The sequence below is a fragment of the Scatophagus argus genome, chromosome 1 (assembly GCF_020382885.2).
Source record: "Scatophagus argus isolate fScaArg1 chromosome 1, fScaArg1.pri, whole genome shotgun sequence".
In the NCBI taxonomy this organism is placed as follows: Eukaryota; Metazoa; Chordata; class Actinopteri; family Scatophagidae; genus Scatophagus; species Scatophagus argus.
The window spans coordinates 23,028,595-23,056,521 of NC_058493.1; the positions used below are offsets into that span (position 1 = coordinate 23,028,595).

The window sequence follows — 27,927 nt, forward strand, 5'->3', positions numbered from 1 at the left end:
TTTTTTTTTTCCCGGCGTGGGTTCAAATAAAGAAACTGAAGTCATGGAGCTTTATGAATGAATTTATTACCGATGACCAAGTTCAGTTAAAGTAATTAGCCAGTCATATATTACTTTTAAAATCACAATTAAAAAAGGCACTCAAGCAACCTGAAGTCTTAGAAAATTATAATTCTCAGTTTGACATTTTTATCATACTATCTGAAATGATTACAATTTCCAGTGGGGTTAAAATTCAATTTTAGCTAAAAGGAATGACACTCATTTTGCTTTTGTTTTTGTTAATGTTTTTGTTTTTTTGTTTTTTTTGCTTGCTTGCTTGGTTTGGTTTTTTGTTTTGTTTTTGTTAATGTTTTAAACACTGCTTTAAACAGTGTAATGCCTTTGTGATACACAGAGTGACATTCATGTGTTCTGTATTTTACTTCTGATCTAAGCATATACAGCAGATTGCTCTGTCCAGAATTTTAACATCTTTGGAATATTAATGTAATTACTGGCTACAGATTAATATTTTGAACTTTTGTGAAAAAGTGCATCATATATATATATATATATATTTTTTTTTTAATCAAATCAATAGAAATGAAATCCAGAGATCCAGTCCAAATCTACATGACTGTGAAAAGTTGAAAAAGGTCTCTTTTGATCACTGTGTATTTTCAAGCTGATTTCTGACCAGATAGTTCCAGTAAAAAGTACCTAAGAATTAGGCTGAGAACACAACATCAACTGAATGTTTTCAGGTTTCTTAGTTTAATAATAAGGTGTCATGTTGTAATGTGACGTGAAGAATCGTGCTGAAGAGAGCTGCGTTTAGAAAAGTGAGAAGAAATAAAGTTGTGTTGTTGTGATTGGAGGTTTAGCAAGAAAGAAACTACAAAGTGCAGTAATCATTCTGTAAAAGAACTTAAGATGTATTTGATTACAATTTATGAGGAGCAAAGACATTACTATTTGTGTATTTGCCAGCTTATCTGGGAATAAACTCCAGATGTGTTTCTGTAGATTCTGATTACAAGGAGCATTTGAATTCCACATTCAGAGTGAAACAAATAAGAGGGATGAAAAGTTGTTTTCAAAAGTCATGCATGGGAAATGGGGACACAAAACAATAACAAATCAAAACGAATGAATACAAGACAAATTTAGCCTGCCAACATCGTGGTAATTTCCTCCCGACACCAGTGATTGTGCTTAAACTTTGAGTAAACACCAGCGAATTCAGCCTGAGAGACAGAGACAGGATGTTCTGCAGGCCAGCGACTGTTCTCAGCACAGGGTGAGGCACAGTGTGCACAAGTGTTAGACAAAAAAACAAACAATACACTACACATATACAATAAATGTGTTAGAAAATATTCTGGGAAGTGACGTCTCGCGCGTTCAGACGTGGATGACTTAACATATCTAAAAGCTTTAAAAGGAGTAGAAATTTTCTGGCTTGCACATATTGTACCTCAACTTTAAAAAAACAAATGCTGAGAGGTGCTGCTGAGGGCTAATTTATGCAAGTGTCAGTCTGTCAATGTATGTGTGTGTTAGTGTCTTTGGAGGACTGGCTGTTTCAGACTCAGCTCACTGCTTCCAGACACGATGGGCATTTGGTTCTCCATGTGGAAACGCACCAGGTGACCAATACTCAGAAACACCTGATCTCGGGTCCGCACCTGGACGCACAAAAACACAGGTGACGGGCTTAAATATGGCCAGCTGCCGTTTCCTTCCTCTTTTACATGTGCCTTTTTAAAATCCAGCGTCATAACTCTACCTGTCCATGAGGATCGACCAGCAGCAGGTGGCGCACTGTGGCTCCCTCCATACCACTGAGGACATACTGACCAGAGGCAGAACTGCTCTCTCTGACCAGGAAATCTCCGCTGCAGGTGAGGAGTGACTCCGCCTGTTCTCTTCCTAACCTGTGATGAAGGACACAAAGTTACCAAGAAAGCAAGAGGGAAGATACACGATCGCAGACATACACATTAACAGGGATGTTGACTACCCACCTGCCATGGAACCAGCCTTCCTCCTGGATCAGGTCCTGGATTTGTGTCTCAGAGAGAAGAGAGCCCCGTTCGGGACCGACATCGGGACTGACCTCCACCACTGAGTCTGATGGAGATACAAAAGAAAGGTGGATTTCTCCAACATACTGTTAAACAGATTGAACTCTAGGCCTTTCTTAAAATCTATTTTAAAATACACCAACGCTGCCTTTGAATCAGCTGTGGATCAGCAGCACCAAAGTGACAGTTGAGGTGTTTAATAGGGCAAACTGAGCGAGGACAGAAAGTAGACTCAACCCAGTTTCATACTTCTGAATGTATGAGCCACCCTGAAACCCCCTCAAGGGTCCCTAGGGGCTAAGGTGTAGCTGTTATCAATCATAAAATCAGCTGAAATGAGCCACCTTTTCTTCTTCTTCTTCTTCTTCTACAGCTCTAATAATGTGTACAATAATCATCATAATAAAAATAAGTAAAAATAATGTTCTGGGTTTTGTCTTTCAAATGAAACTGCTTCACAGTGTAGTGGTGGCAGCACTATTCAAGGGATTTTGCTGGCGGCTGTTTGAATGAGTGACACTTAGTTTTATAAGTTTTACTAAGCCAGGTTTAAACAGATGGGATTACATTTAAATCTCCCTCAACTATTTTAAAGTAGAATGACTGTCTAATGCACACAGAGGAACACACAATACTGTATTACATGCATACATGCATACACACATGCAGACATATAGACACATGTTAAAGGTCCACTGCATGGGATTTAGTGAGTGTGGCTTGTCCTTTCTGGGCTACTGTAGAAACATGGCGGTGAAACATGGTGGACCCAGTCCTCCTGTAGATGTATATGTCTCATTCTGAGGTAACAAGAACAAAATGATTCTTAGTTTCAGCTGACTAGACACTAACGAAAACATAATTACGAAAAACATAATTACGAATAGATAGATAGACACTTTATTGATCCTGAGGGAAATTCAAGATAGTGTATTCAATTTCTGCCAATATTACATTTCTGCCCCTAAATCCCACACTGCTGGATCTCTAACATGAGCTGGGAGCGAAGTAATGATTTTCACCTGTTTGTGGCGCTGTACTCTCATCTGGGATGGAGCAGTTCTCATACAGTGAAACAGGCTGAGATGAACAAACCTGCAACAGCGCTGGATGAGTCATACACACAAAACAGAGATCTCTGTGTGTGTGTGTGTGTGTGTGTGTGTGTGTTCGGGGAGGCAGTGTTGGCCTGAAGGTTAGAGATGTGTGCTCATGACAGGAAAGTCATTGACTCAGTTCTCAGACTAGAACAGTCATTCTGGGAAGCAAACCAAAAGTGACTGAGCCTTCCTTGTTACCAACCACTGAGGTGCTCCAGAGAGACGACTTAAAGCTCGAATGTTTCTTCTCAGTGACTGATGGGTAAAATTATGTTGTACGGGGCCAAGGTGTAACACTGTGTGACCAGCAGACTTGTGCTGGATTAAGACAGCCTACCAAGAAAAGAGAGGCCACAAAATCATTAACACAAGGTCCAAGCTTTCAGCCTTATTGTGGTCATCCTCTGTGGGTGGAGTTGCTCAGTTGCTATCATTACATAAAACCATGTGGTATGTAACACAAAACATTATCTTTATCTGTATAATATAAAACATTTTTATGTTCCATCCTTTGATCATGTGATAACTTAATCTGCTGATGAAGGCCACAAGATCAAAGTTATGAGCTCAAAGCTTGTGTTGGACCTTGTGTTTCTGGTCAAACTGCAGTTTCTAAGGTTTTCAAGCTCAGCTGGCTAAATATTATTTGTGTCTTTGGTGTTACAATTAACTCGTACCCCTTGAGCGTCAGCATCCTGTTTGCTGTCCCTTGTGAGCCACAGGTCCTCTACTCCACCAGCAGGTGGTGTCTGCCTTGGGTTCACGTTGTAGTAGTCCCGACGCTCGCTGACTCCACCTTCCTCCTTGGTTTTTTGGTCTACTGTGGTCTCCTTCTCTTTGCTCCACTTGTGGCAGAGTCTCACTGCTGACCTGCAAACAGGAAGTTGCATGCTGTTCACCTTGCTGCCTCCGCTCTGCCAAAACCTCTATCAGTGTAACGCACATGAGTATTGCAGTTGATTGCACACGCACACACAAACACATACACTTCAAAGATAGAGACACATACTCATATAAGTTATGGCACAACTATTCAACTAACCGTCTATTCGACTTTCAGCTCTGCACAAATACACACACACACAAAACAAATAATCTAGAATTAGGCACCCTGAATCAAACTCTGAGTTCTACATTCACATTTGAGACAGCTATGATGTGGTAGAAGAATTACCAGCCACAGCAGAGTCCCTGACTGGATGGGTGAAATTTGCAGTACGTTAAAACAGGATGTGAGGCAATTTATTGTGTTGTGTCACGTCAATAAGACATTGGAAAGGAGGACAACCTGGCACTGATGGAGGGGAGAGCTGATGTGTGGCTGACAAGCTGGCAAAAACGAGTCTCGAAAGCCTGACCGATGCTGTTGATAACCTCACTGGCCCGACCCCGGGGACACTCCAGAACGTGACAGGCTGGCAGAGAGACGGAAAGAGAGCGAGCTTGAATGCAGAAACTCGGCTCATCACAATGACAGATTAAAGTGTCCCTTACCTCTCTGATTGAAGAGGTCCTTGGCAACATAAGCAATGTAATCTGCCATGTCCTGGAAAACAAAGTGAAAGAAAAATGATAACAAGCAGGACTTAGAGTGAGACTGTGTAAACTTTGCTCAGCAGCGGCCACAGTGGCCCACAAATGGCAACCGCAAGATGCTAAATGCTAATACACAGCAGACTGTATGTTGTGTACACATAGTTTAACGGTAGCACAAATAGATAAGAATCAAAAAGTCAGAAGACCAACTGTGCAACATACAACAACCAATAATAATGTCACTTATACAGCAGTATGTGTCTAAAATTTGCAAACATAAGCTGCTGGTCCGTGCACTCAAAGTGAGGCCGCTGCAGCAAAACTGACCTCCTGTCAGCTCAGTTTTAAAAGCTGAACATGTGCTGGGTTCAGGATGTGCACTCAACTTTTCAATCCATAATTTTGCTGCACGTTTAATCACTGAAAACACAGCAGACATGTTCAGCTAATGGTCATCTGTTTGTGCTCAGTCAGCTGAATTTGATTCACCCATAAAGCCTCTGTGGCAAATTGATTTTGATTCCCTCCGTATCGCCAGCTGAGAGCTGAGAGAGGCTTAGAGCACGCTAACAGATTATTTTAGCTAATTAATAAAACAGCGAGCTATAATCCCATCCAGGGCTTTGCTGGTGTTGTGTCTCATAAAGAAAGTACCGTCCCGTTCTTGAGCAGAAAAGGGAAAACATAGACGAGGGTTTTTGTTTGTCATGCAGTTTATTCAGCAGGGTTTGACGTAGACAGCAGCTAATAACTGACACGTCCGATTGGCTGCTCAGACACTGACAGATTTCCATTGATTCTTTATTTATTTAATTATTTTCAGGCTACAGGAAACTTTTCAGCCAGGATGAATAATGCACATTCTGTCATATGGAAATAATGTGGACCTGGAGGGAAAGTAAATGGGAGTAATTAGTTTGAAACAGACTTTGTGAGACAAAAGATGATGAAAGCGCATAGCGGCTTTGATGGCTGTAGTAAGTCACAGCAAAGGACTTCGTGATTTGTTGCTTATATTATTACATTATCCGAAGAATTACACTTAAGGAGCCAATTAGAGAGAACTCAACAACAAAAACAACATAAGAACTGGTCATTCTTTTTAAAAAGCTTGTGGTATTTTTCCAAAACATGTACTGTTTGTCAGAAAAAAACAATTTCATTTGTATGAAATCCTTAATTTTTTTTCCCCACTTGTAAGTGAATGAATAAATCTGAATGAAACTGATAACTATTTATAACATAGGGCCAAGGGGGGAAAGTAATGTAAACAAACAATAATAAAAAAAAATGAATCAGAAAGGAAATTCTTCTGCTGATAGAGGAGGTACATCAGAGAAATCTTAAGAGGAACTTATGCCACGTTGAAATGAAGATGCATGGAAAGTGACTGCAAACACAATCAGTTTGAGTCAGTTTTCCCGCATCCCGTTTGAATGCAAACAAGGAAAGAAAACATGTGGTGGAACATCAAACGGTACAAGTAGTCATGTAGAATCTACTCTGAGGACACCTTCGAGGTTCTCACTTTAACCCCTAAATTTTTTGATTTTTTTGTTTTTTTTCAAGTTGCAAGAAAATTTGGTTAAAAGCTTTTCTCCACACATTCGCAAGCAGGAATAAAAATGAAGGATTTTTACTTAATTCACATGAGTCCTCACAAAACAAATTAAATGTATAGAACAATTAGGTAGAAAATAATTTGATTCTGAAATGGCAGCAAACCAAGCAGTAATAAAACTAATCTAATTACTCCCTGTGTGTGTGTGCGTGCGTGTGTGTGTGTGCGCGCGCATGTGTGTGTGTCCCTGTCTGTTTGTACGTGTGCACCATCCGAGAATATGAACTTACTGGGTCTCCTCCTGAGGCAAATGAAATGGCCTGCATGGGGTGATGAGCAATCTTCTGAGGAAGAGAAGAGGGAGGGGAAACACAGAAACAAAGGAAGGTTTGTCACTCCATTCCCCAACGGTCGATCCAGATGTGCGACAGTTAGAATTTTTAGTTAAGCGTGTGGATGCTGTAACCTGTAAGGAGGAGGCAGCGATCAGGGTCACGCTGTCTGTGGAGACAGCGAGGATGATCCTGCTCCCAGAAAACTGCAGATTGATTTGACCCAGAACAGCAGACAGTCCCTTACATGCAGACTGATGATGAGACAAAAACACCTCAGTTATTCTACTTATTTCTGTGTTGAGGCATGTGTGTGTGTGTGTGTGTGTGTGTCTCTTACCCTTTTAGTTTTCACTGCTGTCTTGGTTGATATCTTCTCACACAGTCTGCTGATTGCCTCTCTTATGCACACAAACACATACAGACGCACAAGCATGAACACACACCATAAACAGGCATGGCTTTGTAAATACGGGACCCGGCACAGCCTGCTAACATGTGACTTGCATGTGAGAATCTGAGAGGAGGGAAACTACATTATAAACGAAGCTTGTGTATAGAATATCAGTGAAATGACATACACTGTGTTGACATTGGGTGAGTATGTGCTGGTGAGGACAGACAACCGCAAGTTAGTTTTAAAGATTTCAATCTGCTGTTGATCTGTTTTTACATTTCCTGTTTTGCTGTTTTGTGATCTTTGGTCATTTTCTTCAGATTTTATCTTATTTATTATAATTCATTAGACACACAGTGGAAACCTCAGGCTTGTGCAGCCGTTGTTGCAACTGAGGGTGAAATTAATCTAATGGATAATGTGATATAAGCTCCACCCCTTCAAGCAAGATTTCACTTTCTTCTCTCATCCACACCAAACATACCTCAGAGGTGACTTTATACTGGTGTCAAGAAGCCTCTCTCTGACCATGCACCAGTTGATTTTATAATAGCTATTTCATAAAATGAGAAAATAATTCACAAGTTCTATTTTTAACTGGTTGTTAAGCACCTTGGAAACCTGGTTCTTAAGAGGTGCTATATAAGTCTGGCATTGTTTTGGGATGCTTTTTAGGCAGTCTTGGGGGGACGACTTATTCAACCTTACTGACAATTAAAAAAGGGACAAGCGTGAAAAATTATCTAACTTAGAGCAACAGCCGAAACATCTTAAGGTACAATCTATCTAAAAATCACAACGAAAAACCTGGAACAGCATGAAATAAATAGCATCCTTCAAAAGAATTTTGCGCAGATATTTGTAGAAGAGATACTGAATGTCAATGAGCAATCTTAAATAAAGATAAACAAAGTGCATGAAAAATGAAAAAAGTTGCTTGGGTCAGTGAGGTCAAAGCATACAAACGCACATCAAAAATAACATCCTACTGTTTAGGAAGCCAGACATTTTTTTTTTTTCCTGGAAATGTCTTCCTTCTCCTCAAAAACAAATTGTGCCTAATGGATCGAGGCCTCTGTCACTTCATAAGACTATGAGAGCTCATTAGGAGGAAATTCATCTAATTGGATTTTCTGCCCTATCATTCGGCAGCGTTGCTGTCAACAGAGGTTGCTGTGTCCAGCGCTTGGATGTCAATATCAAATGATAAGCAGAAAGCCCTGGTTTATGAAACATTATACCTTTAATTTGATTTCCCCTTTCGAAACATTTTTAAAATGAGTAACACATGTCTTGCTTGGCAAATATAGGTTGAATGAATTCTGGGTAAAGCTATTTCCAACGAAAATGGAAATCTTCCACGAACACGCAAAACATCAGTTGAGAATTTCCCCACTGCGGGACTAATAAAGGTTTATCTTATCTTATTTTATCTTTTTCATACACTGTTTTATTCTGAGACCATGTTGCAGCAGCAAGGTGTGCATGTTTACATGTGTGTGTGTGTGTGTGTGTGTGTGTGTGTGTGTTTGTGTGATTGTAGGACCTCCTACCGTGTAACTTGAATTCTTGTATCAAAGCCAAGGGTTCTCATGGACTGGGTCACCTCCACATTACCCATGTACTGAAAACACATCAAAACACCAGCTCTTTTTTTACTTCAAAAGACAGTTCAGCCCAGGGGATACACACAAAATACAAGTGATTACAAATACAATGACCAAAGTCGGTATGATTCATCGTCTGGGACACGTGAATGTCTGCACCAAAGTGGGTACCAATCCATCAAGTAGAGGTTAATACATTTCATGACTTGCTGGCGGTTCTAGAGCAGGGGCGCCCAAACCTTTGGCCTTGGTGAGCCAAAACTGAAACCCAATGGTGGGCCAAAAGCAAAGAGCTATTGTATTGTAATGAATTTTCAGATTATGAAAAATACTTAACAGTTAGTGATCCTACACATGTATCTCACAAAATTTGAAATACCATGAAGATTCTTATTTTCCAATTCATTTCTAATTGTTTTGGTCTTAGCTAGAAAAATCCGTTGGGCCAAACCGAACTTTATGTTGGGCCAGTTTTGGCCTGTGGACCCCACTTTCATCTAGATCAAACACCAGAGGTATCAATAAAATCATTTAGATCCATCCTCTGGGAAGCAAGGTTATCTGTACCAAATGTCGCTCAAATCCATCCAGTAGCTGACAAGACACAACAAGTTGCTAAAATGTCACCCTCGCTGTGACCATAAAGTAACGATCATCAAAGAGAGATACTTTCCTTCGCCGTGAGCTCCAGCAGCGCAGCCGCCATAGGCTAGAGGCAGGACGGGCATTGATGGAAACCAGACTTGAATCAAGATATATGTGTGTGTGGGTGGGTGGGTGAGTGGGAGGGAGGGTGTGTGATATGTATGTGTGCGCTTGTTTATAGAGGACAATCAGACAGTCCGTTCTCATTTCCATCAGTGGTCAGCTCACAGGCCCTGCTCCTAATCAGCCATGCGAACACACCTCCGGTTCTAGGACAGCATGGGCTCTGCTGATACTGGATACAATCACACACATGCATGCACACACACACACACACACACACACACAGGAGCAGAGGGGATCTAGAGAGGAGCCAGGATGAGTCACTACTGCCTACACAGGAAGCTCTATCTGAGAGGGAGGGGGGTGAAAGTACAAAAGTGAGCGTGATGGTGTGGATAGAGCACAGGGAGGCTGTGTGTGTGTGTGTGTGTGTGTGTGTGTGTGTGTGCATCCTGTGTTCACATGTGTGTGTGTTTCTGTTTGCAAAGGTAGAGATTCGCCAGCACACCTCAACTCTCTGCTGGGACCCTCCACTAAAGTAAAGTGAAGAAGCTTTACACTGACTCACAATCAATATTGTAGTAAGAACACAATAGAACAACTTAAAACATGAATATCAGTTGGAACCATCAAAGGAACCTCAAACGCACTCTTTGCTGCAGTTTGCCAGTCAGATTTGTGTTTGTGCTCAGCAGGGTGTGTTCATGCACTGTGACTGGTTAATGTGTGGTGACAAGTACCTTGATGTGATGGTGAACTGCTCTGTTTGCTGTCCACGCAGACGGAGCCTTCAAACAGCTCTGAGCATCTCTGTGCTGCGAGCGAGGAGGACAGCTGGGGTCCCAGGGCAGGCAGGCCATCCCATGCAAAGTGATGGGTCTCTTTGTGCAGCTCAGAGCCGAATGAGTTTGGTTTTGGCCAGCTGACGGGGGCACAGTGAGGGAAGGCTGGCTCCAAAATCTTTGATGAGTCCCTGAGCACCACTCTTTTCTGGGCAAGCGTCGGTCAGTTTGTCCATCTGTGGTCCCCTCCCCTGCTCTCTTTGTCTGTGCCCCCAGGACCCGCACCGAAACAGGACTTTGCAATCGGATGTTGGCCACGCGGGGGATGAATTCCCTCAGGGTGGACGACCTGTGGTGTGCTGGTGTGTCAGGGTCCAGCTTTGCAAAATCAGATTCTAAGCAAAGGTCCCTCTTCAGGGGAAGCATTCTTTGGGGCCGATCCTCCAGAGAGCTCAGCGAATCGTTGTGCAGACGGCTGTATTTGGTGCGCTTCAGCATGCCTGTAGAAGAAGAAAGTGTCGGCATCAGATATGCAGCACACTGACTTTCACTGAAGTGATCATGTCTGTAATGACTACAAAAATGGTGAGCTTACCTGGTACAAGTCCTGCCTGAGGTTTGGACCTGGGTGAGCTGCGCTCTCACATAGTTGGAGACAAGACAAGACAATTGGACAAAGGAGAGTAAAGGAATTGACCTAACAGTCACAGTTATTACACACAGAGCTTAGACTTGGTGAAGCAGATTTGAGCAGACAGAGCACAACAAAGGCATTAAGTTGGTAACTTTGGTTAAACTCCAATCGTACTACGCATTACAGTAGATTCAACTCACCAGTGTGGGAGTGGGGATGTCCTGTGGAGACTAAAGTCCAGTCATGCTGAGTGCAGTCCCACTGACACACACACACACACACACACACTTTCTCAGTCTGTTGCCAGGCTTCCACTTCTGCTTCACCTTCACATGAAACTTTGCTCCCCTCTTTTTCTGAGGCACATCAGAACTGTGCGGCTTTTATGAATGAACTTTCTCCTTTTTTTTGTGAATGGGAAGCTCTCGCTCACTTCCTCTGTCTCTCAGTGATGGTGTCTGCAGATGAATGTGTGAATGGAGGGGAGGAGAGATTGACAGGCGGCCCCTGAGGCTCTCTCCCCCTCCCTCACCCATAAACTACCATCCAATCACAGGCGGGCAGGGTGACTCATGCTGCACACACACACACACACACACACACACACTGAAGCAGAGCCAGTACAGTATATGAGTGCTCTGTTCTGCTCTTCTAACATCAGTTGCACCTCTGAGATGCTGTTAAATTGTTGCTGTTGATGCACTGTTAGCTTGGCTCTCCTCCTTTTCCCAATGTCCCTTCATTTCTGAAAATGAGGACAGAAATTGCTCGCATTGACTTGATTTACACAACAAAAGACATTCCACAGTGTCCCTAATGCATGTAATATTCAAATGACCTGCATGTGCACACAAGAGGAAGGAGAGTTAAGCGACAGATATTTGCATTACTGTTTGATTCCAATCAGAGTAATGTTCCAGGCACCGATCACAGAGCATTTTGCATATTCTACTTATTTCTGATTAAAAGATTATTATCTAAGTGAGTGTAGTAGTACTTCCACACGGCAGACCTGGAATTACAGGGTGATTTTATGAAATGTAAGAGTAAGGAGCAATTTCTGATTTCAGAATTTTTCTTGAAAACAAATGAACTTGACAGCCGCAGACTGGATGTGACCTGCAGTTATGCGGCTCAGTGCTCTGGTCAAGTTTACATTAATGTCCGTCTAGACTCTTACATGTAGCGACTGATGGAGCGCTTCGTCACATGATGCGACGAGAATCACCCGAAGCTCATTATCAGCGAAACCGGTGAACTTCAAGTATGAAGTTGCTGCAGAGAAAGGACAAATTCCAAAACGTGGATGCTTCACACACACACGTGCACAGAAGATCTATACAGTCAGCACGGTTCCGGGGTGGACACCCAAGATTAGTGTCACCAATTCAGCATGCAGCCAAATATGAAATATGGTCACAATCTGCCCTTTTGTTCCTGAGCTATGGTGTCATTAAGCAAAAAAGCCAAGTGAGAAGAAGAGCTTTGTCCCTTCCTAGTGGTCATTCGGTAAAACTGCAATCTACAGGACTGTACAATGCAGGATTATTGTTAATTTAATTATTGGTTAATCTTCTTTAAATCTACTTTATCAATTAACAGATTTACCATTTTGTCTCGGAAACACCGATTTCTTTTTCACATGAGCCAAACTTATTCACATAACTCATTTCATCCAAAGATATTTACTTTACCATCATATATACACAAAAAAGAGCATCAATCAATCCTCACATTTCATGACCTGGAAAGGGGGAATGTTTTTCAATTTTGCTTAAAACTTGACTTGAAGGATTAATCAATTATCAAACTAGTTGCAGATTCATTTTCTGTCTTCAACCTAATTGTGGCCATGCTAATAAAAAAAGTGGATAAGAGGATGAGGCATAAGTCATTGATTTACATAAACAACATTTTAATGATGTTAATCATCAGTCCATGAAGGTTAAGAGAGATAACAGGATTATGAGAAAACAGCCTTTAACAATGTTGCTAGCGATGTACAGTTTAAAGGAGAGACAGTCTTAAATATCCATATAAAGACGAGGAACACGCTGAAAAAGTACTTCACCGAACCGTTTTTTTGTTTGTTTGTTTTTTGATCACATTAGTTACAAGACCTTTACCAGTACGTATTTACATAGTGCAAAAAACACACTTGCTGTCAATTAACATACTTCAAACACTTTGATGGAAGTCATAGCAACAAAAAGCCTGCACACACAGCGTACCTTTTATCAAACTAGAAATACTTTCATAATCCCAAGTATGATATTCAGTACACTGTCATCTCCCATCTCAGGGCTTCACATTGCATACAGCCCGACATACTGCATTGACACGCCGCATTTATCACCAGCGAGTGGCTGAAAACTCACCATGATTCACTATCGAACTGGATTCCCACTGTTTAAATGTTAAAACTATCAAATGGCTTTAAGAACAGGATGATTGTATTTCTTTATAATACAATGCAAAATCAAACTCTCTTTTGTACACTTGTATTTACAAAGGGTTTATCATTAGTGTGCACACGAGTCTGCAACAACTTTTTTGACTTCCTCAGGTGACTGCGCCCCCGATCAGGGAGCGTGTCAGCTGGGTGCCCAGAAAAATCCGTCTATAAAATCTAGAAGAGCTCTACAAAGATTTGCATCGGTTGTAAGCAAACACTTCTGATTTTATGTAAACTTGAGAATTGCGTCATTTCTTTAATAACAGTTAACAACTGCTTTTCCTATTGGTTAATGTTGGACTTAAGTGGCACATTTTAAAAGACAAATGGAGCCAATGCTGGTAAAGAGCAACTTAACTAAGCTCTGTGTCTAAATGCTTTGTTACCAAAACACAAAATGTACTTCCTATCGTCCTGGATGGATGGGGTGGGGGGAGATTTGATGAACAGACTTCTAAAAAAGGTGTTAAATCATTACCAAGTCAGCTTGAGAGCCCCCCTGCCAAACCCCAACCAGACAACAAACTTAACCAGAGAGAACAAGAACAGGAGAACTTTTTTTTTGTATGACGCACAGACAGCATCTGGGAACTCAAGACATTTCCAGTCACAGGAAAACAACCCTAAATAGTTTCATACTAGGCAAGATCAATATGACAAACCATTATATACTGTAGCAGAACCACATAGACAAGGTTATATACACACAGCTTTTTTTTTTTTTTTTTTTTTTTTGCTTCTTAGAAGTTAAGTCGTTTAAATCATCTGAATACAGAATGGGCCACTTATTATGTGAACATTAAAAAACACTCTCTGACGGGCGGACATGATTTATTTTGTAGAAAGACAAAACCCCTGACACTGTAATATTCTGTGAGGAAACCGAGCAGTGATTAGGAAAAAAAACGTGTCCTTCCCTCACAGAGCAGTCAGGTGAAAAAAAAAACAAAAAACAAAAAACAACAACCCACACATACATTATTTACAAAGATAAAGCTAATGAACACAGCAAAATAAATGCAACCTATGTGCCTGCAAAGCACACACACACACACACACACACACAAATACACAAGCACACAAATACTTGCAGAGCTGTAAACCTTCTGAGCTCTGTGTGAAGTAAGATGGGAGCTGAAAGGCTCTAAACTTCCTCTTCTGTGATCCACAGACAGCAGTTCAGTATTATTTTAGAGCTCATCACTTGCTCCCAGAAACGTCCCCGACTCTCAAAGAGTTCATCTTCATAGGGAGGAAAGTCAAAGACTTCCGTCTAAATTCAAGTGTTGCAGGTTATGGGCAGAAGAAGAAGCGAGGACAAAGACGAGTGCTTTTTTTTAAAGCAGAGTTGGTGTCAACTGCAAAACCTTCAAACTGCGTTAGTTGTCATTTGGTCTGCGACCCTGTATGTTATTAAGTTGGTCAGTTTCTCTGTATTGTATTAATGCTGTGGGTGTGGGTGTGTGTTGGTCAGCTGGTTGGATACCTGAGATTATGTCCAGTGTCAGGGGTTAGAGACAAAGGAGGAAAGCTGCTGGCTGCTGTGAAGAGGAACGTGAGAGTGTGACAAAGGACACGAGGGAACGAGTGTATGTAAGAACAGATGATCGGAGCTGACATCAGCCCGTGACCTTCTTAGCCTCCACTTGCTCTTTACCCTCACTCGCCGTTTCTGTGATGTCCGCTGAATCGAGGTCCTCCTCGTCCTCACTCTGCCCTCTCTCCTCTTCATCGTCTTCCTCTTCCTCCTCCTCCTCCTCTGTACTTTCCTGGCTCTTTCCCAGCTGCAGGTTTTCCAGAGTCTTTGACACCCAGGATTCGATGCGGCTGCTGAGCGTTGGCACCTCCACGGAAATGGGTTCGGGAGTGTAGTCCTCCTCCTCCTCTTCCTCCTCGTCTGCCTCTTCCAACATCCCAGGGACCAGGGTGGAAGTGGTGGAGGTGATGGAGGAGTTCAGCGGGCCCCTGCAGCTCCCATCCAACGAGCCCGTCTCCGTGCTCTGCTGGGAGGCCAGCTCCAGCCGGTCGTCAACGCGGACCTCGTCTCTCTCGCCGTTACTCTGCGTCAGGGGCGCCGCCCTGGGCTGGCCGGCAGTGGAGCCAGCCGGGGTGGTGCTTGCTGTGGCTGTCAGAGCCTCACCGTCCTTCTGGGGAGCTGCAGAAGGTGCTGGGCGACTCAGCTCAGCTTCTACAGGCTCTAGGGCATCTGAAGTCTCCACCATACTCCTCCAGTTGGTCTCTGAACAAAATAAGTGATTTGTTATGCTCCATTTTCTTATCTCAGCAACATTACAGACAGTGGAAAGTACATTTATCCAAGTACTGAACTGGGCACAATTTTCAAGAACGTACACTTCACTTGAAAGTCTTCATTTTATGCTACTTTATACTCCTACTCCTACGACATTTTATTAGGATTAAATCAGTTGTCTTTGGGGATTCTTACAAACTGTCTACTGGGGTCTTTGGCACATGCTCCAGATATCGGGCTCATGGTTCCACCCAAGAGAAAGTCTCCATTAGATCATTTGATTTAAACAACGTTATGAGGTATAAAGAAACTGAGTCATCCAACACGCTGACAAAAGCCAATTATCATAGAAAAGTCAATGAAGTGAATGAATTTTGAGAAGCATAAATTTGTTTTTCCTTCTTTTCTACCCCATTAATCATCTGCCAACCCTTTCAATTTATCTAGTGACCATTTAGAAGTGGGCCAGGTTGTTAATCACAACATAGTCACGTACTAAAGCATACCCTGCTTCAATGTCTGTTTTACCCTAAATTGGACCATAATTTACAAAATGAACATTGTGCTGTACAGAAGAGGACTGAGAGCAGAAACCCATTAGGAAACTGTTTCTGAGGTAATAAATCAAGTGAGAAGTGAGGTCATTTCCTCAATAAGCTTGCTTAGTATAAACTGACTTTCATTTTTGTTGTCCCCCCATTGGCCATTTGAAAGAATGCAGGTTTAAAGCACTTAAAACTTAAAACTTCATTTTCAGATCCAGGAGCTCCATACACTTTAAATTATTGACAAAATAAATTAGGACAAAAATGCAAAAGCAGAGAGCCAGACGTGAGGGAGCTTACCATATTCCTTTTCATTGACCTCTGAGATAGGCTCAGAGAAGATAGAACAAAAGGAGATGGCAGAAGCAGCAGAGTGGTTGCGGGAATGCCCCATGTGGTGTGGGACTTTCTTGTCATTTTTTAGAGCCTCCTCAGCCTGCTCCTGCTCCAGAGCTGACACCATGTCCTTGTAGGCCTTCCTGGCCTCCTCAGTTAAAGACACCAATCGGTTGAAGAGACCCTAAAGGTGGAAGAGGGATTTAGCCAAGTCAGTAAGAGGCCAAAAACATAGGAGACATCAGAGACAATCCAGTTTTTACAAGGTGTTTCCTCCACTGCTCTTTGGTGACAACTACAGACTGATATTTCAATCATTAACCTTAACATAGATCAGGTGGATTAATATTTCAGCATTAACAGAATGTTTTTTTTTACAACAAACAAATATTTTTTAGTGGATGCGAGTTCCTTACCTCTGCTCCAGAATAGTTGAAAATTCCAACCACACTAACAGGCACTAGCTTGTTTACACAGCGTCCGAGTGCTTTTCTGCCCAAGGCAAACACAAATGGGATCTCCTGCTCACGAGCCATGGCGATTACATTGTATAAAGCTTCATCCAAACCACCTGCAGCACAGCAAACAGTGAGCGACTCATATGTGCAATGATGTACAGACAATTTGATGAAATATATTTCTGAAAATAGTGTAGGAACATTCTTCACCTTTGGCCTGGATCTTCTCACAGTTGGGAGAGATGATAACACACTTTATCTTATGCAACTTCATGTGCTTGGTGACCTCTCTGAGACCCATGACCAGGCGGCGTTTGGATTTGGCCTTAGTGGGATCCTTCTGGTAGACCCGCTCCTGGAAGCGAACCAGTTCCTGCAACAGCAGAGTCACGCTCTCATCGATCTCCTTACTCAGCACCTGGTTGCAGTACCTGCAGAGGGGAAAAAAACAAAAACAAAAAACAAACAATCATGTGAGGGCAGATGGAAAAGTAATCTAAGTTACAGATGTTCAAAACAGTGACAAGTTGACAGTAAAGTTAATGAGCATTAATAACACCGTGAAAGGTGAAGAAAACTTTATGAAAACGTAAATGAGTTCATTAATCAAACAGTGAAATGTCAACAAAACAATCTGCACGATTTTGATAACTGATAAATGTAAAATTATTTTTTGAAAGAATTATTATAAAGATTCTCTGATGGCAGCAAAACAAAGCAAGCAAGCTAACAAGCAATGTCTTGATATTAACATCAGATTTAGTAAACTGATAGACATTTTCTAAAATTATTTTCCCGATATTTCATAGGCCAAAAAAATAACAGAAAAGACAACCCTCAGAACAGTCTATGATAAAAGTGTGATGAAGCCCTAAAATGTTTTAAAATGTCCGTTTCTCTCTTAAATTTTAAATCACTCAAATTTTATACAGCTGCTCATGACTACCTTAACTGCTTGCTGGTTATGGTAATGCCATAATACTTTCTTGGTATCTCATTCAGGATAAGCCTCAAAGCTGCTCATGAATACTCCCAGCAGCTTTGTCGTCGAAATATATCGGAAGGTGGACGTAGTGTGACAAGGGTCAAGGAGGTCAGAGCTGAGAGGAGGAGCCTGGCTACAGAGGCCTTTTGGATGCTTTAAATGCAAAATCTGTTAGAGAAGAGTGGGCAGGGACAATAGGCCTACAGCAGAGGACATGGAGGGACAAAGCCGTGTTTGTGACCACAAGCATACATTTTTGCTGAGAAGAGACAATGTGCTAGGCATCAGTGCCGTACTCTACAATTCCTTATTGTACAGTCCCGCCCTTAAAAACACCCGTTAACTTTCAGAGTACGATTCTCACAGCAAGCCTCTGTGATTTTTGGGTGGAACAAGTATTTTCGTTACCACACTGGACATATTTGAGACATTCCAATCCCGGGGGACTCCTCCGAATGTCTGCCCCGTTTCTCACTCCATGTGGGGTGTGAGTGTGTACTTACTCTCTAAAACGTCGGCTGTGGATCTTCGTGATGGCGTTTGAGGCCATCGGGCTCCCAATGCCAGAGCTGGCAGGAGAACCCTGGGATACTGGGGTGATGCTATACGGAGAGTTTTGACTGGCCGGGGAGAGGGATGCATCACTGGGCACGCTCAGACCATTGTCTATGGCACAAACAACAAACCAGAAATAACAGCTGGAAAATATATCAGGTATGAAATAAAAATGGGTACAAATGAATTGTTTTCATTTCCTAATAATGAATAACCCTCACCTTCTTGGGAGGCCGGCTCTCGTGGAAGATCATCAGTGAAATGTAGACATTCCTCCCCATGTTCCTCCTGGCCCGAAGACTCCTGTTCCACACTTGCCTTCCCTTTCTTCCCTTCACGTTCCTTCAAGATAATCTATCCCAACACAAAACAAATACGGAACGTCAAAAACGCACTTTTTGCAAATTCAAAGAAAGCTTCTTTCTCTTTATTGTAACCAATCCTCAAATTTATGGAGACTAAATACTTAAATCAACCTTCTTAAGGGCCGTTGGCCGTTTAACTTTGGGGATCTCCCTCTCCTTCCCTCTCTTGACACGTGGTGCAGTCGAATCCAGAGAATTATGTGGGGCTGAGTGTGGCTGCTGGTGGCCCTTCAACGTGGACGGCACATTGGTCGAGCCTGAACCATGGAACGGAGTAGTTGTTCCAACTGGAGCAAAGCACAACAAAGTTGGTATACTTGCAAAATGTGAGTATGTGTACATGCATGTGCATAGCAGATTTACAGTGTTTGGTTCATGGTGGGAGTCAGAGGTTATATGATCATTAGAACATGAGGAAAGACACATAAATGCAAGATACTCTAAAACGCGGCACGACGGGGCAAAGTGCAAACAGATAATCCTCAGTTTTAGGATTGCAAACAGGAATATTGGCAACAAGTAGACCATCACTGACACTGAACAAATTGTTCATTTATTTTTTTTTTAGATTGCTTGCTAATGTCTGACAGAGTTAATAAAGACCTGTAAAAGACAGCGGCTTGGTATTGGTGACTTGTCTGGCCTTCATTGCCTGCTGATGTTTCTCCAAAGCTGCCAGCATGTCTCCCAGGTCCAGCTCCACGGAGGTTTTACTTTTCTTTCCTGCTGCTTTAGTGAATGCCTCCTGCCGGGCGACGAAAGAGAAGACATAACAAGGTCTCAACAATGAACCAGTCAAATACAGCTGAAGAGGACCAGAACAGGCGAAATGAGGCAGAGAAACACATTAACAAGCCATAACTGTTCAGCGCGAGCCCAAGCTACACGACCAGGAGAAAGTGAGCAGGTTCGTACCTGTAATTTCCTCTGTTCCATGCTGATCTCAGAGTACTCCTGTGCAGTGGCCAAAGCAGCAGCCAGAGCCTTCTTCCTCTGGCTCTTGGCCCTCTTGGGAACAGAAGTGGTAATGGGGATAGGTGTTTGCACAATGTTGATAGGGGAGTTTTCTGGTAGGTTGTCCAGCTGCGATGCGTGAAGAGACACAACTAAGTATTTAGCATGAGTGTAACAAATGATCAATACAGAAGTCAGAAATTTGGATTTAGAGCGATGGCAGTGGCCCAGTCTCTGAGATGAACAATGCTCAGTCAGTAGCATTTCAGTTAAAAATTGAATTAGTATTGTATTGCTGGATGTTTTTTTGTAAATATGGTAAATCGTGTACCTAGACATGAATCAAAATATCTGAGAGTGAGAGATATCCCTCATATTCACCCCTAGTATTTTCTAAGTCCTGCAAACAGAACATGAAACAGGGAGCCTTAAAAGAGAGTCATCTTCAGGAAGTGCTTTCCCTTACTAAGTTTTTGGGCAGTTTAGGCTGCGTGTTTGTCTGGGCTGGAGTAGATTCTGGTTTGGTGCTGCGCTGAACAGTCCCTCCAGCAGCCAGATCTGGGAACTCATCTTCATCCTGACAAACACATGGAAAACATTTCAGCACAACAAACACATTCTGCACAGAATAAATCTATAACGAGTATGACGGTAACAGTGCTGCACTGAGTATTCATTTACAATGGAATTCACAGAAAAATCTTCTCCCACCTCAAAGTACAGGGGCTCTGGGTTGACCGCAGCTGGCTGTAGTCTTTGTTCTGATTGGATGGGGGGCACGCGCCCTGGATAGCCACCGTGGAAATCCTGACAGGCAGACACGCACATTGAACAGTCAGACAGGGTTGCAGAGGATGCAAGAGCGAATATAAGAATGCTTAGAGATGGAAAAAGTGACTCTGAGGCAGTATTTCATTTTAGACTGAATCATGCATATTCTCCTGTTAATGTCTATTTTTATTTTTTTTAACTTCATATATCATCTCTGTACGCCAAATGCTATCAATGTGCATTATGCGAGAGATGTGCATTTGAAACTGGCAACAAGTCTTGACAGCGCTCTGCTCAAATTTAGAAGTGTAAATGAATGTCCACACCATACAGATATTCTGCCAAATTTTATCTCCAAATGCCACTAAACAGTAGGTTAATGATTACTACCGTTTTTCTAAAAACTGTGTCAGTCTCCAAAAAATGCATATTCTCCAGTGGGATCTACTGTACCTGTGAGAAGTTCCTCTGCTCGGGATTCTTCCTCTGGTCTGCTCTGTGAAACTGGCCATTCCTGTCTCCCCAGGACTTTGGGGTAGCCTGAGAGGCTACATTTACCCAGGTACCTGCTGAAGAAATTTAAAAAAAAACTATTAGTAATTATCAGCTAAAAGAAAAATCACCTTTAATCTTTAATATATACATGATATGTGAGGGGAAGGAAAGCTTCTTCCTGACACCTCATTAAAAACATGAATCAAACTTACCAGTCATTACGCCAGCCTCTACTCCCTGTACAGCACAGAAAACACAGAAAACAGAGAGAAAAGACACGTTGAAATATCTTTTGAATGTTAACACCTTTAAGCAGTCGAGTATTTCTGGATTTTTTTATTCATTTTGTAGATCTGATGTGAAGCTTTTGCCTGTAAAATTTGCATCCAGTAATTTTGCAAAATAAAAGGAAAATATGCTAAATGGTTCAGGGAATTTTTCCTCTCAAATTCATCTGTTGAATTGAAACATTTAAATTTAAATTTATTTGTTTTATTTTACTTTTTTCGCTATTTACACATTCTCCTTCCTACTTTCTGACTGACTCCTACTTTCAAATCTTTACCTTGATAGAACCAAACCAAAATCAAGAACTGCTCTTCTAATGGTCTAATTAATTTACTGATTAGGGGTTAAAACAAGTTCTACAGTTTACAGCAAATCTGTTGGCTCGGGAGTTGATGCCAAGTAGCCGACTTACTGTGGGTGCTGCTGTATTCTCTCCTGTTCGCTGTGTTGCCCCTGTGGCCTGGTTGTGTTTGGGGCTACAGTAGCCGCTGTCGCTGTCTATATCTGCCTCACTGGCACCATGCTCGTTGTAGATTTCACCTGGATGGGACGCCCGTCTTCTCTTTGTTCGGTTCTTCCACAGCAGAGGACTCGCCCGCTCGGCAGCAGTCCGTCCTGACACCTCACCTGGGAAATCTGAGGACAAAGTGAAAAGAGGAAACTTTGATGTGAAACTCAGAGTCACAAAGTGGAATAAAACTGCTACCATCATTAATACACGTGTTAATAATAATAATACTTGTTTAAAAAAAAAAAGCCATAAAAAGAACCATAAATATTGGAGATCAATCACTGAACTTTACTTTGACTTCACGGTCACTTGTCATGTGACATAAAACATGATTTACACAGTCTTATCACAAACTACGCACAAGTTAACCTCTCCAACTAGTAACTCTGCATTCCAGTTCTTTCAAAAGTTAAGCACAAGCATCGTCAACATCAACCTGTAAGACCAGACAACACTCTTGCTTGCATTGTGTCCTACTTCCTCACTGACAGGAAAGATTCTTATTCTCAAGCAAAGCTGCTTACTATAACAAAGAGTGGAATGTTTTGGGTTTCAGCTTCCTTTCAGCCACAGGACCGAAGAAGGTCACTGACGTCGGCCATAAACTTAGCTGAATGTTTGGCATCAGAATTTTCCCACTACAACAATTAACATGCTTCTTGTCTTTAGCTGGAAGAGTTTTTGTGCTCTATTTATTTTGTTAAAGAAACTCTGTATACAAGATGCATGATAAGTCCCTTTGAGACAAACTGCTTGTAAAAATGGGCTATGCAAATAAATAAAGTGGTCTTGTCTTGTCATAAGTACTGTGCATGTTCAATTATTGCCACAGTATTCTTACCAGTCTGCTGTGCTGCATCCACCAGCATGACCGTCTTGGTCCTACCATCAGGCCCAAAGGTGCACACCTCCTTCTGCACTGCTACACTCCTGGTTGGAGGTCTGCGTCCCCTTGGAGGTTGACACACACCCAGCTGTTGCTGTGGGAGAAATAAAAAAGAGGCAGGGGGATGCTCACTAAATAGTTTGAGTATTAGGAGGGCTGCTTTTTGGCGTGACAAGTAACCTGTGACAATGAGGCTGTTGACCTTAAGTACCTTTGAGAAAACATTAGGTCGGATCATGCCTCTCCCTCTCTGACTGGCCATTCCATATGCTGGTCCCAGAGGCAGGGGTCTTTCACTGACATCTGCCGAGACAGGGTTGACCACTCCAGCTTGCACAGGCCCTGCATAGGTGCCAGGGAAGGGCTGGTAGAAGCCCATCACAGGTGGGCATGGAGCAGGCATAATCTGGTAGTAAGCATAGTCATTGGAGACAGGAGGCTGGGGGGACGACAAAATGGGGTAGGCCAGGTATGAACCACCAGGGCTGGGGTTAGGCTGCTGCCAGCGCAGCTCCCCTCCATTGTACACAGGATGTTGCCTGTGGAGCAGCAGAGAAGTAAAATGTTAAATTATTTATGATATTCTATGTTTTCAACCAACTTCAAAAAATTCTTTCCTTCACTTTTGTATAAGAAATCCTGGCTTTTCGTTTTTAATCAGTTTTTCATTTCACTAAAGTTTTTTTCAAGTGTACAGTGATTTTTTATTCGACACCAGAAAATGAAGGTTGCAATGCAGGCATTGTCTTCATACTAAGCTATTAAGCTGTCAAAGTGTTATTTAATGTAGGTCAACTTTAGGCTAAGTGTGTACTGTGCACTGGTGACATGTGGGAAAAGAAGAGATAAAAAACAAAATACAAAATTAGACAGTACTTGAAAGTTAAAGGAAACGTGATTGTGAAGTTTTTTTTTTGTTTTTATTTTTTTAATTTGTTTGCCTTATTTAAAGCATTTCTCTGTTTGAATCATGTTCTAAACATACAGTGATGTTGTACAGAATGTGTTTCCGAAAATATGATTAAAACCGTGTTTTTAGGGGTGATACCCCTAATGCCACAGTAATATGCATGATGGTTGGTTTGTTAAGGGGTGTGCACATGGTACGCAGAAGTGTTGATAAGAATCCAGATGACATTTTCACAGCCAGCCTACTAGAGCCAGCATTTCCTTGCATTCAAATGGGGGGGAAGGAAACAAAGCAACGGATGTGTGCAGGACACAGTAGATCACTTTGGACAAAGACCGAGCCACTGGAAACATAGATTGTGGTTCCATGTAAACTCTGTAACACCAGAGAGGTTTCCATTCATAATTAAGCAGTCTTAAACTACATCCAATGGCTCTAACTCAACACACTGTTTCAAGTATCTAATTGTGATTAGGGATATGGTGTTCTTTTCTTCTTAATACAGTAAACAGCGCAGTAAAAGAGTTATTCTGAAAATAGAAGAGGTTCCGAAGAAGGCAGATTATTCTTCTTCTTCTTGGGCAGAGCTAAATGCGGACTTCATGCCACAGGGAATAGCAATATTTCTGCCAAATTTAACAGCACTGGCAAAACCCAGAATTGTCATGAACCAGAATGACTGGAGCCATTAGGTCAGAGCTAAATGGGGTTGAAGGGACCGCATTTAGAATTTAACTCATTTCCACATCTCCCCCTGCTGTGACGGGGTAATGGTACCTGTTGGGTTGGTTCTCTTGGACGAAAGGGTAGCAGGTGATGAGGTAGCTGGGTATGGGAGTGGTTTCCACCCCTCCATTGACTCCACCTATACTGCCTCCACCTCCTCCTCCACCACCTGCCTCTCCAGAAAGACTCATGCTGACTAGGGATCCTTCGAGACCTTTCTTCTGCGGAATAAATGGCTCCACTTCGGCTGAAAGCTTCACATCCTGTGCAAAAGACAAATCAACAGCCACTACTGTCACACTGTGAGCAACAGCTGCCGATTAATAACTGAATGGTGAAACGAAGCTCCTCGAGTCAGTCATCACACTCTATGCTATCTTATCAAGGCCAAGAATTATATTATTTTATTGGCATCCCACACTGATAAAATGGGAAAGATGTAGGGTGGGAACAACAATCCACATCAATATGAAGGGCATCAGGGCTTACCACAAGGAAATAAAACCTTTTTGAGTTCAAAGATGACATAACAAGCAACTGCTGGAGGATCTAAGCAAAGTACAAAAAAAAGGGCTCCAAGCATTTTTCACAGTTCTTTTCTCATGTGACTAAGAAATCTGAAGCTGGATAAACAGAGGCAGAGTATTAACAAGGGCCATCTTCTTGTCAATATGGTCTACAATGAGGTGACCTCAAAATGTACCTTAAATCCAAAAGGAGTTAATGGTTTCTCTTTGAATATATTTACAACGACTATCATCTACTCCACTATGGATGAAACAACACTAAAAATAGATAAGAGAAAATAAGAAGGGCAATTGTAGCAGGTGCACATTTGGTGTGCGAGCCTTTATGTGTTATGTTGTCTAATTCCCTCAAAGTCTTTGACACATGATGGCCTTTGAGAGCACCAAGGGACAAACATTATACTCAGCTTTATGAGACATATTGTACTGTAGGGTATTTTTTTTTTAATCAAATCAAGTACATGTACAAAGGACTTTTTCCTGTGTATACCATGCACATACAATCCAAATGTGCATAACTCAAAAAATGCATGATAATGCTAAAAATCGAGGTCTTCTTCTAGTCAGTCTGGTTTTATGGGTCTCCCGACTTATGGCCCAGGCAATCAGGCTGCAGGAAATGACACGGCAGGACACAAAAAGGCCAAAGATTAGAGGTCTGTGGCACTAGAAAACAGGGTTAGGACTGAAACATTAAAGTACTTCCAAGTTCAATCGACCATTTCAGACAGTTGCTCTGTAGAAAACTGAGACACAGCCTCAAAAAGTAAGGAAATGTTTAGGAATGACACCAACTATTCTCAGTGCCTTAACTTTAATTTGCATGCTTGTCAACTATCTGTTTTTTTCTTGGTTTACAGTGATTTGGTTCCACATGTCAAAGAGTTAAAATGCCATCACACTTTAAATCATGAAATAACTGAAATGACCAATTTGTGGCAAAAACCACAAAAGATTTTTTTTCTTAAGTACAACCACCACTCTTGCCCCATCGTTCACACCTCTGAGTATTACTCACTTGACATCATAGTGGTCTAGCCCAAGGTGGTAGCTTTGTCCAAGAGGCCCCATAAAATAATCTGCTATTTTGTAAAGGATGAGGAGAGGTGACATGGCTCAGAGTACAAAGACGCCCCCTTACATCTCTGAAACAGTGGCTGGGATGCATGAATAGAGCATCAGTGAAGCCTCTGGATGTCACACAGACAGCTATTGTCTCCCACTGCTACTGTCTGTGGGTGGTTCTCTCACTTTTCCTTAGGTAACCTACAGATTCCATCTTATCTAGACAGCCGTGGAGAATGGAGCCTGTTATGCCAATTCAGTAAAGAAAGATTACAAACCCCCAGGAAGTAATGGCAGCCTCCATAACCAGACTAATAATGCCGCAAAGGTAAAGGACTGCAGTAGTTGGTCTGAACCTGTACGATCGTTGAGTATAGCTGATAGGGTGTTGTTACAGGATTAAGTCTGAGAGGATAAAGTAGAGACAGTACTACATGATAAGCTAATTATACAGTAAACCATAGCATGGAGGCCTTGTGTGCACTTGCTGAGAATCCTGAACACTAGAGGAGAAATTTTAACTTTTTGTGAGGAAAAACAGTTCTTCAGAGGATCCATCTCTTGATACAACCATGTGTGTCTTTGTGCATCTGTGTGAGAGGGTGAATGAGAATAGCTGTGATTGTGAAAAAGGCAATGAGGTCACATCCAGATGTGCATTCGGTTGGGATGACAGATCTTGGAGTGATTAGACAGGGGGCTACTGATCTCACAAGCCTCTGATTGTGTAAGCATCTATTCTCACACCAGTTGCTTTCCAAAACAAGCAGATGGTATCTGTTTTTGTACTGAAAGCAAGGTAAACTGTGTGTAAAGAGCATATGCATTAACCCTTTTAAGAGGAGGGGACAACTGAAGAGTATCACAACACAATTACACATTTCAGAAGCGGTCAGGTCACAGGTACATGTCAGCCAGCCAAACACCTTCGTTCACTGTGCTCGCCGTCAGGTGAATGGCAGACATTGGCACCAAGCCTGGGGACAGCAAACTAAACTTTCTGCATTACAATCGGCGTCACAGGAATGCCATACATGCAGAAGAACCAGACATTCCTCTGATGACTATCCGCGAAACCCTCCGCCTATCCTGACAACAACACTCATCCACGCATTTCGACCTGACTGAAACTTCGTAACCATCTGAATTCTGCCACTCCAGCTGGTAGTCAATCGATATTTTCTAAAAACAATGCTAGCTTAGCTACGGCTATACATGTAACAAAATGACAAGCGTCGTCAAATGACAGCTGTGACATAGCTTTAGCTACCTAGCACAGTTAACACTTGACACAAGCTGTCTTTCTGGGCTTCGTATTATTGAAGGGAAATACTGTCATGGAAATAAATCTGCGTAATTCTGTAAAATGACCGAAAACACATACGCTGCGTCAGAAGACAAGGAACTCATAATCCGCTATCTTTAGTTAAGGGCTGGGGCTATCGTTAGCTGGTTTAACATTAGCTTACTAGCCAACAGGGATAACTGTACTACTCCATCGCAAGACAAAACACCCAAAACTATCGTGCTGTCTCTATGGCTAATGACCTAAATAGCCATTTGAAATTACCATTAAGCACCGTTGCAATTTGCAAGTACGACAACATAACAGCGGCTTTTTGAATAACGATTACGAGTATCTGATTTTGGGCCTCAGCAGAAATTAACTGTGAGAACGCTATCTTCTCTCCCACGGGCTAAGCCTTTAGCAAGACCCCAACAAAAAACAAATCATTTTTAAAAAAGACTGTACCTTATTGTCACTGGCGTCCATGTCAGTCACCAACACCGAGACAGGCCGTCATTGACCACAATGCGGACGTCAGGATGTGGCCCTTTTTAATTTCTTCATTGTAAATAATAATCACTGAAGGCTTGGAGAGACTCACACCCGATCCCTTCTAACCGCTAACTGTTGCTAGATGCTGCTGCGTCAGCTAGCTGCGCTCTCTAGACAGACTGTAATCGCTCTGGCTTTACTGAGAGCGATCAGACCACTGAGGGTGGAAATGGGAGTCACCTGGCACGGAAACCGCCGAGGCCCAGAAAGCTTTTAGCTGCTGGGGAATGCAGTACGTCACGAGTGCGTTATGATATTTTCAAAATCAAAACAGAGAC

At 42.1% G+C, this 27,927-nt stretch overlaps 2 protein-coding genes across 6 annotated transcripts; both read right to left on the reverse strand.

Moving 5' to 3' along the window:
- Positions 1 to 54: 54 nt before the first annotated feature.
- LOC124061170 (SHC-transforming protein 1-like) lies at positions 55 to 11,191 on the reverse strand. 4 transcript variants are annotated; one of them, XM_046392773.1, is made up of 14 exons: positions 10,927 to 11,191; positions 10,688 to 10,725; positions 10,051 to 10,592; positions 8,549 to 8,619; positions 6,939 to 6,999; positions 6,733 to 6,852; positions 6,557 to 6,610; positions 4,664 to 4,715; positions 4,458 to 4,584; positions 3,847 to 4,039; positions 3,092 to 3,164; positions 2,010 to 2,115; positions 1,772 to 1,919; positions 55 to 1,670 (listed from the first exon to the last, which is right to left on the reverse strand). In XM_046392773.1, exons 3-14 carry the CDS (start codon positions 10,588 to 10,590, stop codon positions 1,542 to 1,544), a joined length of 1,674 nt encoding a protein of 557 aa, XP_046248729.1. In that variant the 5' UTR covers positions 10,591 to 10,592; positions 10,688 to 10,725; positions 10,927 to 11,191; the 3' UTR covers positions 55 to 1,541. The 4 variants fall into 4 exon arrangements, with proteins under 4 accessions (XP_046248729.1, XP_046248749.1, XP_046248739.1 ...); XM_046392793.1 differs by lacking the exon at positions 10,688 to 10,725; XM_046392783.1 differs by lacking the exon at positions 10,927 to 11,191 and having other exon boundaries at positions 10,688 to 10,810.
- A 1,433-nt stretch (positions 11,192 to 12,624) lies between these two features.
- On the reverse strand, positions 12,625 to 27,867 carry secisbp2l (SECIS binding protein 2-like). 2 transcript variants are annotated; one of them, XM_046392758.1, is made up of 18 exons: positions 27,563 to 27,867; positions 24,269 to 24,480; positions 22,793 to 23,120; positions 22,537 to 22,675; positions 21,597 to 21,820; positions 21,109 to 21,133; positions 20,855 to 20,967; positions 20,342 to 20,437; positions 20,097 to 20,207; positions 19,592 to 19,759; positions 19,280 to 19,421; positions 18,788 to 18,963; positions 18,533 to 18,665; positions 18,260 to 18,422; positions 16,982 to 17,202; positions 16,730 to 16,884; positions 16,278 to 16,497; positions 12,625 to 15,420 (listed from the first exon to the last, which is right to left on the reverse strand). In XM_046392758.1, exons 1-18 carry the CDS (start codon positions 27,581 to 27,583, stop codon positions 14,801 to 14,803), a joined length of 3,267 nt encoding a protein of 1,088 aa, XP_046248714.1. In that variant the 5' UTR covers positions 27,584 to 27,867; the 3' UTR covers positions 12,625 to 14,800. The 2 variants fall into 2 exon arrangements, with proteins under 2 accessions (XP_046248714.1, XP_046248707.1); XM_046392751.1 differs by having other exon boundaries at positions 20,855 to 20,970.
- Positions 27,868 to 27,927: the final 60 nt, after the last annotated feature.

Excerpts from the sequence above, each read along its gene's own strand:
- LOC124061170 (XM_046392793.1), bottom strand. The coding sequence starts at position 10,590 with ATGCTGAAGCGCACCAAATACAGCCGTCTGCACAACGATTCGCTGAGC. Across the intron at positions 7,000-8,548 it reads ACAAGAATTCAAGTTACACG|AGAGGCAATCAGCAGACTGT; the intron begins GTAGGAGGTCCT and ends TGTGTGCATAAG. Across the intron at positions 2,116-3,091 it reads GAGTACAGCGCCACAAACAG|ACTCAGTGGTGGAGGTCAGT; the intron begins GTGAAAATCATT and ends TATCTCCATCAG.
- secisbp2l (XM_046392751.1), bottom strand. The coding sequence starts at position 27,583 with ATGGACGCCAGTGACAATAAG. Across the intron at positions 20,971-21,108 it reads AGAGGCTGGCGTAATGACTG|CAGGTACCTGGGTAAATGTA; the intron begins GTAAGTTTGATT and ends AAATTTCTTCAG. Across the intron at positions 16,885-16,981 it reads TGAGAAGATCCAGGCCAAAG|GTGGTTTGGATGAAGCTTTA; the intron begins GTGAAGAATGTT and ends GCTGTGCTGCAG.